The 12,282-nt window shown below is 35.5% G+C and overlaps 1 protein-coding gene across 3 annotated transcripts in view; it reads left to right on the forward strand.

The window, feature by feature from the left end:
- The first annotated feature begins 1,836 nt into the window (after positions 1-1,836).
- LOC115433745 (potassium voltage-gated channel subfamily H member 1-like) overlaps positions 1,837-12,282 on the forward strand; it is a 47,458-nt gene continuing 37,012 nt past the window's right edge. For 2 of the 3 annotated variants that reach the window (XM_030155210.1, XM_030155211.1), the window contains exons 1-5: positions 1,837-2,099; positions 4,967-4,993; positions 6,751-6,874; positions 11,097-11,203; positions 11,566-11,694. In XM_030155210.1, the coding sequence (XP_030011070.1) occupies positions 2,027-2,099; positions 4,967-4,993; positions 6,751-6,874; positions 11,097-11,203; positions 11,566-11,694 (460 nt within the window). In that variant the 5' untranslated portion in view covers positions 1,837-2,026. The remainder of the gene's footprint in view (positions 2,100-4,966; positions 4,994-6,750; positions 6,875-11,096; positions 11,204-11,565; positions 11,695-12,282) is intronic. The other variant, XM_030155212.1, reaches the window with a different exon arrangement.

Genomic DNA, 12,282 nt, shown 5'->3' on the forward strand with positions numbered 1-12,282 from the left:
AGTTTTGAGTGTGCAAACTGTCTTAGGGAATCAGAGGAACTATTATTGCTCATCTGGGACACAAACACAATCCGAATATAGCAGAAGATTTATCCATTACAATTAAACAAACCAGTTTCCCCTCGTAGAGGGTGTACACTGGATCAAACAGAAACCTCACTGCTCTTCCTCTGTGTGATACCAGAACCTGTTCAATTACAGACATTTAGACTGAAAAAGATGAAAAGGAATGTACTGACTGTTTTCATCATTTATATACTTACTCATTCAGTCTGATTGTTGTAAGAACAATAAATAATTATTTAAAAAAATAGGGAATATAATTAAGCAATTATCAATATTACTTATTACTCAATTTACCCACATTATTACCCTATTATGATTATTTTTATTCAATTTAAATTAATACAATAATTATTGTAATTACTTCAGAAGTGATTAGAAAAATAAAGGTAGATACCAAGAAAGAAATAATCATTTATAGCAGGAGTGTCAAACTCATTTTAGTTCAGGGTCCACAATCAGCCTAATATGATATAAAGTGGGCCGGACCAGTAAAATAATATTTATACACACACACACACACACACACACATATATATATATATATATATATATATATATATATATATATATATATATATATATATATATATATATATATATATATAATAGTATAAGAACTTTCAAGTGAAAAAGTAAAATTCTGTAATGAAAATGTTTAAATCTATGAACTGTACTTGAACATAACATGAACAAATATGAACAACCTGAAAATTCTAAGTGCAATGTTAACAATATTGTGCCTTAGTTTATCATTTATACATGTGCATCACAACGTACAGATCACAGTTTATCTACAAATATACAAGACATTTAGAGAACATTTTTAAAATTCCATATACATCTATTAGGACCTTTCAGGTAATTTACATTTTTTTTGTAAAAGGCTAGTCTGTAAATGTAAACATTTTTGTGAAATGTAACTTTTTTTAACACTAAAACAAAGAGAAAAAAATTGCAGTTTTCATTGTTCCTAGGTTATTATGATAGTATTTTACTGGTCTGATCCACTTTAGGTTGAATAGACCGAAAATGATTCTAACATCTTTGATTGTTAATATCTGCAGTGTAATTTTTGCATTTCACAAATTCATCCCGCAGGCTGGATTGGACCCTTTGGCGGGCCAGATTTGGCCCCCGGGCCACATGTTTGACACCTGTGATTTATAGGATCCTTCACTTTAAAATTCATCAATATTGTGTATTTACAGATGTTGGAATTGCTTTTTCAATTCAGTGAGCAACAGCTGTAAAGAGAGGACACTGTAGTTCCTTTTTTTTTTTTTTTACAATGATATTCTAGTTTATTTGTTGGAAGGCATAGGATAGGCAATAATAATCCTCATGCTTCAGCCTGTTCCTTTTTTTCAGTTGTTGATCATGACAACATTGGAGTGAGATATTGTTTATTGTATGATCCATGCAACTGAAAATAAAATTTCATTTCATTCAAGCACTGACTTCAGTCATAATATTGCACAGATTACAATTCTTATTTATTTACTTATTTATTAATTCATTAATTCTGGTCACAAATAACACTACAGAAGAAAACCTTTGGCCCATCAGTGGCCCCTGAAGTTAAATGAATGTGACACCCATGCAGAAGATATTTGGCCTGTAGTTCCAGTTTTATCACCCTGTGAGTTTTCCTGGTAAAGCTGCAGTGGAGCCTCAGTCCAGCAGATGGAGCCCCGGGTCCTGCTGCTGTTCTGGGCTGAGGAGCAGAGCCGCGGCCCCTCCTGTGCGCTGCGCCCCGGCGTTGTTTTCCTCTCCTGGATGATGAGGTGCGTAAAGAGGCGCCAACGCACCGCACCGGGCTGAGGGAGCTAATGACCAGACCAGACAGACAGACCCTCCACTAGAAAATCCACGCAGCGTCTCCAAGCGAGGAATACCATGAAGAGAAGCACCGGATTGAGGAGGAAAGATTCACCTGCAGACGACTGAGTGAAGAGGCAGGATGGCGGGGGGTCGGAGGGGACTTGTGGCCCCTCAAAATACTTTTTTGGAGAATATTGTCAGACGGTCGAACGGTAAGGATGATGCTTAATTAGTCAGATTGTGTCTCATGATTTCAAACTAATCTTTAAGAAAAAAAAAACTCTGCCTCCTTTTATTGTAGTAAACCTTTTGTAATCACGACAAACAAATAATTGATTAAGACTAAGGAGGAATTAGTGAAATAATTATCACACGCACAGGCTTTGGAAACTTACCACAGCAAGCAACTACTGAACTATCCACACGTCTGATTCCGAAATGCACTCCTAGTTCATGCAAATATATATTTTATTATTTTAATTCATCCTATTTAAATGACAGAGTTTTCAAGCAAATCACCTGGTCTTATGAGGGATTCTCCAAAAAAAAAAAAAAAAAAAAAAAAAAAAACAGCAGATACCCACAACAGTCATTACATTTACTGCCAATTACATAAAGCCAATGGAGGTTTTAATTGGAAAATCATCTAGGATGGAAATGTCTGGTCTTTATACTTGTGAGGACAGTGTAGCCTATAGCGTCTGAGAGAGTATTTTATTGAACCAGTACAAGGATGTGCAATCTTTCAGGGATCAGTCATGTAAAATGCCTTTTTATGATTATTCATCTGATTTTTCCTTCAAAAGACAGACTGGTGGTGAATTCATCTAAGCTATTAGGGCTTTCAGTGATGTCTGGAATCAAGCAGGAGCCTTTAATGTGCACAATCTGAATTGAATGGAACTGAGCCTCAACTTGGGTCCAATGTAGGCTGTGTCTTTCTTTATTTTTGTGGTAAATAACCACAGAAACATCCTCAAGTCCTAATTGGATTTTGCTGAAGGTCTCTTAACCAACACAGAGGAGAAAATTGAAAATTTTCAAGTAGTTGTGGTATAAATTTCAGACATTTATTGACAGAAAACCATGTCAATATGGCATGGGCGTCTCGGTTTCTCGTCTTTTAGTTTATTGAGCATTAAATCTTTAAATAACTTTGCAAAATGCATTGAATTAATTAGACTGTTTCATCTTCAGCAGGCTGCAGATGTGGTTTAGATCTGTACTAGCAAGGTAACATTTACAAAACAATGATAAATGTTTTATTTTTGGATCAAGCTGTCAATAATCCTTTGCCTTTTCTGTACGTTATTAGATTCAATAGGATGTGGCAGGAAAGACTGGAGAGTTATGACAGTGGACAGCTACTGTGAAACAAAACCAGCATCTGAGTGTGTGTCTGTCATGAGGTTGTCACTGGAGTTGAATACATTAGGAAACAAAACAGCTTCTTCCTTGGCACCGGTTTGGTTAAGTTGAGGTTTATGCACATTTTATCCTCTGCAGTCAGTCATTTGTCTGTTTTTGGATCCACTCCTCGTGCCTGTCTGTTACTCTCCTGCTGTTATCTTCAGTAATGGGTGTTATGACAGAAAAAAACAACTTGGTCAGAAAAAAGATGGTTGCTATGTCCAGAATTAGGATTTTTTAGGCGAGTCATGCTATCTGGGCTCCAAAGTTGTACAGAATAATTTAAAAAAAAAAAAAAAAAGGAAGAAAGGAAGGAAAATCCCCCTAGAAAAAAAAAACAAAACCCATGCAAACGTTATTCCTCTGACCTTGGGCGGTCTATGGATTAGTGAGCAGTAAATCTCTCCCAAGTAAGAGACAAAAGAGCCAAGACTATAATCTGCGGGATGCCAGCGAGAAACAGTGGAGTGACTGGAGAGACACTGAGTGGTGGGCGGGCGTTACGGAAACAATGAGCTCTTCCTTTTATGTATCTTTGGTTTCTCAATCATTCATTGTGTAATAAGCAGCTTCCAGCAAAATTTTGATGACAACGTGTGAGATTACAGGGTTTACATTTTACTTCTATTTTAAGTTTCACAAATAAATTATTTAAAGTGTACTTATAAGAACTTACATTTGCTTGGAACCTCTACATTTGAATATTTTATTAGCTATACGAGTGCCATTTAAAGCAGAATTTTATATATTTTCACCAAATTCTGCAGCTCAGAAAGAGTTTTATTCTCGTAGCACATACTAAAAATGAGTCTCTTCATATGAGCATTGTTTCAGCCATATTTTTTTTGTCTTATAAACTCATTGTTAGGCCTTTTACTCCACATCAAACAGCAGACAAAGTCAAACAGCTGGGGAGTTCTGCATGTTTTTGCTGACACAAGGGAACACTAGCACAAATATTCTTATTTGGGTTCTTCTAATGAATATAGAGTCAGTATTTTTCCCTTTTTCATTTACTCCTCAGGAAAAGTGGCTCATGTTCCACTAGAAATGTTCAGCAGGTACTTGCTAATTGCATCTATCTGCTGTTTGTTGCCGGGCAGATATTGTGGCGTACGATGAGTTTAAAAGAAGAGATTTTTGCTGAAAGTAGCTGCTTGCTGTGGCTTTAAAACATGTTTGTTGATAGTAGGTAATAAATATGAAACCAAACCAACAAGCAAAACAGAAAATTAAAGCAGTAAGCTAAAAAAAAAAATTGCCATGGTGGAAGTACGTGCTCTCACTTTAATGTGTTATCTCATAGGATTTAGTTTTGTCTGTGACTTGTGAAAAAATATAAAATTGAACAGAATTAGGTGATATTTTTCAGGACTCTTACTTTTATACCAAATTTTATGCATTGTTTATTGTTATCACAACTTTACTTAAAAAAAAAAAGTGACACTGGGGAAATCAAATAATTTCACTCCTAATGCCTTTGACTTCATGTGATATGATCTTACATAAGATATAACTGTATGTATATCAACTGCTGTGAGAAATGTTGGTTTGAAGCACTGTTTTAACCATCTGTGTCACTTTTTTGTTGACACATCCTTTTGTCTGTCATTTACTGTAGCAGATACTGTGATTTTTTAACCATTGTTTTTCTTTTTAAAAATTTCAGTTTGGACACTATCACATAAACAGACAGGTACTAGAGCCATAGTTCTTCTTTTGTTTTCTTTCCAGATCCCTCTTTGTAATGTACTAAATGTTCTATACCAAATGCTGTTAATTTACAAAGTCTTACAAAGATTAAAAAATAAATAAATAAATAAATAAGGCTGCTATGTTGTAACAGATCAATTCAAGGCTAAAACAGTCCTAGAAGTTTGGACTATTTTATTCACAAGATAAATGTTCATCTGATCATTGTAAAATAACACGTTGGCATGGAACGTCTCGTGCATCATGTCACGCTTTTCATGTTAATTTTTCTGTGTTTTATTTGATGGTTACATCATATCACTTTTTTTGTTCTATAGTACCATTGTGCCAAGTGTTTTAATCCTACCCTGCTCTGTTATCTGTGTGTCTTTACATAGTTGTAGTTTGTGTGCGTAGGAAGGTACAGTATGCTTTCATATGTGCAGATTCTGTTTTATGTGACTTATGCCAACTTACCATCATAATTCTCTTGTCCCATTTAAGGCCATTGCTGCTATACCTCTGTGCTTTTTGTCACATTTATGCCAGTAGATTTATAACTGCACTATTAAACATAAACATATCAATGTAGATCAATAGATAGATAGATAGATAGATAGATAGATAGATAGATAGATAGATAGATAGATAGATAGATAGATAGATATTTAAAATGCACAGTATATTGTTTTTCTAACATTCTATGGCATATTACATGTTTTTTACTATAAATAAATCATACCAGAAGGCCATACATCACATACTGTATGTAAAACTGTCTGATAACAGTCAGCGTAGCCATTGTTTTCATTGACAACTAATTAATATTTTATAGAAATCAGTATTTATAGATTATACCATAAAGAAATGCTTTATACATTTGTCCATTTCTGTGGCAAATACACCTCACAGCCATGTCTGACACGCTTGTGAAACAGCCATATAGATCTGTTCCATATCCTGCAGCAGTGCATGTAAGAGGCACCACAAGAACCTGTTATTTTGTTCCGCTTTAGTCACATACAGTATGCCCAAATCTGAAACACACATTATTGCTCGCTGCAACATCATACTGGGTTGAGGCGTTTCTAATGAGAAACTATAAAGAAGTCAGGGAAGTGTAACTCTGCATGTTTTCCACATAAACAGCAGAGAGTTTGTGTAAGTGCTGTATGTGGAGTATGTAATGAGCCTTAAACCATCAGGGAGACTGAAAAAAGTCTTTTAAGTGTGGCAGCAGCGCTTAAAGACGGGCTACTGCATCTTTTTAATGATATCAGACATGTTTGAGCCACTTTTAAGGTCTTATTCAAAGTAAGAGAGTAAAGGGTGGTAAATTCATGACAGTTTTAGTGAAGTAGATGTCTTTATTATGATACTGCTGCATAACTTTCTTCAATCTGACACTTAAAAAATATAGTGTTCTTATAGTGATCACATTTTCTCTCATTATTGATTGGTACATGCAGATAAAGTCAAGGAAACATGTACAGACATTCTTTAAAGCGTGACAGTTTTTAGTTTCTCTATACTTATGTCAACAAATAAATCATTCATTCTAAACTTCCTCTGCTCTCATTTTTGCTTTGAATTTTTGGCATTTAACTAATACTCCCTACAATTCTTGTTTTTGAGGTTGCAACTGGCCTTTTTGTAAGGTTGCCCAAACTAAGCCACATTAGTACATTCCTTTTGCTTTTAGGAAATGTTGTAACCCCTCAAGCATGTGCCCTCTTTCTCTCCTGTTTAATCTTTAAACAGATACCAACTTTGTCCTGGGAAATGCTCAGATAGTGGACTGGCCAATAGTCTACAGCAACGATGGTTTCTGCAAGTTGTCAGGATACCACAGAGCTGAAGTGATGCAGAAAAGCAGCACCTGCAGGTATGCAACAACATCTGTGGTCCCATTTTGGAATATAAAGATATTAGATATTTAGGTGTTTTTTGATTCATTGCAAATAAAACTTGTATATCCAGAGTGGATACATGACCAGAAACGAAAGATAAACAAGTAGTACCAGGCCCAACAAACCCCGCCCCTCCCATGTATTATAGCTTATTTTGGCATTGATCCAGCCGATGTCATCATGTCTATGTGTGTGCTGATGTCAGCGTAGACACAGACAGCATAGACAAATTGTGGCTATTATAAGTAAAGAGGGAAAAAAAAAGATTTTAAAAATTCATAAAAAAAATTGAACTTTGACCTACTTTTCCCAAAATGTAATCACATCTATTCTGGGTCACTGGCAATCTATAAACCCAGTTTGTTATGAATTCAATCAATAGTTTTGCTGCCAAAGTGTTAACAAACAAAGAAACAAGCCAAACCATAAACAATACCCCCCTAATTATACAGTATTTGGGAGGGATGTACACAAAAATTTGATTAGCTGATTAGATCAGATTCATTAATGGAAATAATGTTTACAGTACTGTTTTTGCCTTAGAGCTGCATAAAGTAAAGTCTGAAAAGTGTTGGTTTTTTTTGGGGGGGTGGGGGACACTTGGTTTTATTTTCAGAGAATGATATATTTAGCTGAAAAAGTCACTTTTTTAATACTTTATTTTTTGAAAGATTTTACATTTTTAAACAAACAGATGATAAAATGAAAATGCAAAGAGAAGAAGAGCATCAACAAGCACAGATAGGGTGGTATCAAAACTTAAAATACAACGGTAACGAAGTAGGTCCATGAGTCACATTATTATCCCACCGTGATAAGAGGGTTGAATTGACTTAGGTCAGTGTTTTTCAACCTTGGGGTTGGGACCCCACATGGGGTTGCTTGGAATTCAAATGGGGTCGTCTGAAATTTTTAGAAATTGATAAAAAAAAATTAAAAAATAAAAAAAATAAGAAAAACTTACTAATAAAAAAATTGTTGATTTGAGAGAGAGACAGTCACAATCCATAAAAGACATGATGAACTCTGAAGCTGAAGTGCTGTGGTACTGTTTATCTTTCAAATGTTCATTGTGGCCAGTTTAAGATGCTGCAGCTCTTTCATAATTCATAGTTTGAGTTATTGTTTTTTCAATATTAATTTGCAGCTCATTCAGATATATTCTCATGTTGCATCAGATCATGTCCACGTGTGTGAAACGGTTCCTCAGTGACACTGACAAGTGTTTTAAAAACTAAATGGGATACTTGTGTTTTATTTCCTCCTTGATTAGTTATTTTAATTTTTATTTTGGTTTTCGTGGAGAACATGTGTAACAATGAAACCATGATTAATCATCTTATATTGGCTTGATTTTTGGTCTTCATAAAGTAATTAAAATGCCCATATTTAGTCAGACATACCTGGCAAGTGACCAAAATTATGAAAAATGTCAAAACAGGTCAAACTTGAAGTAATGACAATAACTATAGTAACTGAGTGTATATTATTATTTCTCTACCTGTTGCAGTTCACATTTGAAGCCATTGCAAATGGTTTTGTCAAGTATTAATCATCTTACCAACAACACAGTGTTTTTACAGAATAAAGAGCTCAAATTCATGTGTCTTTTTGGTAAAGTTGACATTGATGCCAGGTTGTTCTTTAGTTCATTTAACTTCTTATCAGTTATTCAAATGAGTAAGATTTAGTACATTAGCAGTGAAGTGAAAACGTTATTATTCATTCATCCAGTACTGAGATTGATTTCTGGTTGGGGGCAGTAACATGTGGTGACAAAGACACAACTGAGCACTGAAAACCACATGGCTCTCTCTATTAATAGATTTTCTAGATCTTTATTTTCCAACCTAGGGCGCAGAGGTTCGACTGAGTACAGACTGGGGTGAGCAGACAGTTCAAATTGTCACTGTTAATGTAAGTGTTCAGAGGTTTCAGATCTGGGCCTGACACTCACGGCACCATGGAGTCCTTGGATGGATTACAACTCTCCTTCAGCCTTAGGCACCTTGGTATAAACATACAGAACTCACAATTACAGCACTTTTAAAACCCCCCCCCCGCCATATCCAGTCCTCAGAAAGTGATATTTAAAGGCCAACCAGCCGTTGTGTGGGGACATGATCCTTTATTTCGACGAACATGACAGCTTTAGCTCAGGCACAGTATACACTGTGCTGCTGCTGAAGACACAGTCTGTAAAACAGTCCCAAACCAATTCAGTAATGTTTAATTTATTGTTCTTTTTTGTAAAGGGAAGCATATTATTATAAATCCTCTGTTAGCATTTATAACCTCAGTAAGAATAAATGGGCTCAGTCAGGGAAATTCAAAGATCTGGAGATTGAAACTATGCTTTAATGCAATGAAACTGAAGAATAATAACAATAACACATATTCACCCTGCTGTCTTTGGGCTTTGTTGTTGTATAAGACAGTTAATTAGTTGTCTATTTCTTGTGCAAAGACAGAAAGCAGATACAAATCTGTGATGTAATCAGGTTGAAACAACTGAAACGTCTTGAGCTCCCATCAGTGATGCTGAGGTGTGGTTTTTTTACATACCTTAAAATGGGTATTCATTTTCAAGTACTGCCTATAATTTTGTTGTGTTTATTGTGCCTATTATAAGCAAGACAACAACTGCTAAATTAAAAGGATCACATGGAAACAGTTGGGGCTGCCAGATTTTAAAACCGTGGGAGATTTTGTCTGTTGTAGGAGATGAGGTTTCTCACAGCCAACACTGCAGCTATTACTGATTTAGACCCTCGAGTCCCTAAACATAAGCTGTAGGAAGCTTTGCCAATACAAATATTATTTGCCGATTCTTTTTAAAGTTTATTTTTAGCCTAGCAGATGCAGCTAAGTGTTGTAAGGACAGAGAAATTTGCCCTTAATTGAGTTGGATTCATGACTGGATAGTAAACATTCTTTTACTGTATTAAAATGTGTATGGATGGATGGATGGATGGATGGGAAACAGAAAAATAGAAAATAAGAGCAAACACACTATACATAATTACAAGTATAAAAACAGACCTGGATAAAAAAGCTGGATAATTAAATTGTAAGGTGCAAAATAAACTGTAATGTTCAGTATGATAAAGGTGCAAAATGGCTTTAAACTTATGTTAAAATTGTCCAATACTACAAATGTATAATGCTTGATATTTTACACATTGCTGATATGCTTTTAATAAGATAAAGATAATGGCTGATTGTGTTATTTAGGGTCTAAGGCTGAGGACGTGAAGAACATAGATGCGTAACCCATGTCTTGGATGACTCAAACATAAAACCCACACTAACTGGTGTTTAAGTCGAAGATCACAGCTTGTTTTGCTCTAGATGTTGATTAAAGAATGTTTTTTTTTCCATGTTAGCACTTAATGTTTTCTGTGTCACTTTCGACGATGGATTATTTATTCTTCTGTGTTGGATGTCATAAACATAGAGTGACAAACCTGTGGGAATTCTTCACACATGATGAGGAACTCATTTGAGGAATCGTTTCAAGCGTTTTCTTTGAAGAGCGTCACATTACTTCAATTCCAGTCACAGACAGGGAAAAAGAGAGAGGACATTCATCAGTGATATTACATCAAGCACTGGTCTGAAAAGTCTCTGCAGCGTCAGAATGCAGTCTCATTAAATTTAGCCTTCCTTTTGTATTTCATAACAAACTCAGAGTTATATTTAGATCATGCTGGAACAGGCTGCTACTGAGGGTGGCAGTAACAAGCAAAGTGAGATGAATGTCTCTGCAGCGTGGTTAAATGTGTTCATGGTTGCTTGACCTCTCTTCAGGTTTAATTTGTTTTTGAGAGGTACTTTACATTTGGCCAATTAGGTTTCTGGAAGTATTTGTCTTTATTTAGTTTTAATCTAGTTTCTCTATATAATGCAACACTAATTTCTGGATTCCACTTAACATAGTAGCAAGCAATTTTTGCACATTTTAGGAGGAAATTGATAAAGATATTATAAAGCATATTAAAACAAGAAAGCTAAATGTAAATCACGTACTGTGTGATAACTTATAAAGACGACAGTGCACAAAAGTGTAGCTTAGAAATTCAAATATTCACACATTTGAGTTTTCCTCAGCAGCTTGTAGTGGAAGAATAAATGTGCTAGCGTGATCTAAACTGTAACTTTTCGTCTTGAATTGTTATTTTTCTTTCTGTGTTGCAGCTTCATGTATGGGGAGCTAACGGACAAGGACACGACGGAGAAAGTGCGGCTGACGTTTGAGAATTATGAAATGAATTCATTTGAAATACTCATGTACAAGAAAAACAGTAAGTAGTGGAGGCATATGTGGAGAAAGAGGGAAATGTGAAGTTCCGCTCTCTTGTCATGCAAATGTATTCAGAGCCTTACTAACATACAGCAGAGTTCAAAGGCAGCCCAGTGCATTTCTACCTCTGTGGAAACATACTAATTGGTTGGAACTCAGACCAAAGAAACCTTCCCAGAAAAAACTGTGCTGTGTTTGTTTCCACTCACAGGTGTAACCTTCCTCTGCTTGCAGGTATAACAGGAAAGTTTTAAGACACTGGGATGTTTCTGGTTACAAATTGCAATGACTATTTCTGCCATTACACCTCCTGAAAGCAGATGATGTATATTCATATTAAACTTGTTCTTTTTCTAATTTAAGGGACGCCTGTTTGGTTTTTTGTGAAGATTGCTCCTATTCGCAATGAACAAGAGAAAGTGGTCCTGTTTCTGTGCACGTTCAGTGATATCACAGCCTTCAAACAGCCCATTGAAGACGATTCCTCCAAAGGTTAGAGTCAAAAAGCTATTTGATGCTGATGGATGTTCTTCTTAAGCTGTCAGTGAAAATGACTGAAGTCCATTCATACAATTACCCTGCCCCACGAAGGGGAGGCAAGGGGTATTGTTTTTGGTTTGGTTTGTCTGTTCATTTGTTAACCCTCTAACAGCAAAACTGTCGGTTGAATTCATACTAAATTTGGTTTGTAGACTGCCAGTGACCCAGAACAGATCAGTTAAAATTTTTTATGAATTTTTTAAATCTTTTTTTTCCCCATTTCCTTATAATGGGTGAAATTTCACATGTCTGTAGTAGCAAAACTATTGGTTGAATTCATACCAAATTGGGTTTATAGACCCAGAGTGGATCTCATTACATTTTTGGAACAGTTGGTGAAATTTCAAATTTTTTATGAATTTTAAAAATCTTCCCATTCACTTATAATGGGCGAAATATGTGTGAGGGGCGGGGGTTTGTTGTACCTGGCACCAATTCTTCCTTTTTTTTTTTGTCTACATTATTGTAGTTTAAATTATGTTACAAATTCTGCCCTTCTGGTTTAAGGCGAGCCCAAACAAACATTATTCCTTTTGCACT

Source organism: Sphaeramia orbicularis, chromosome 15 (genome assembly GCF_902148855.1).
Source record: "Sphaeramia orbicularis chromosome 15, fSphaOr1.1, whole genome shotgun sequence".
NCBI lineage: Eukaryota > Metazoa > Chordata > Actinopteri > Kurtiformes > Apogonidae > Sphaeramia > Sphaeramia orbicularis.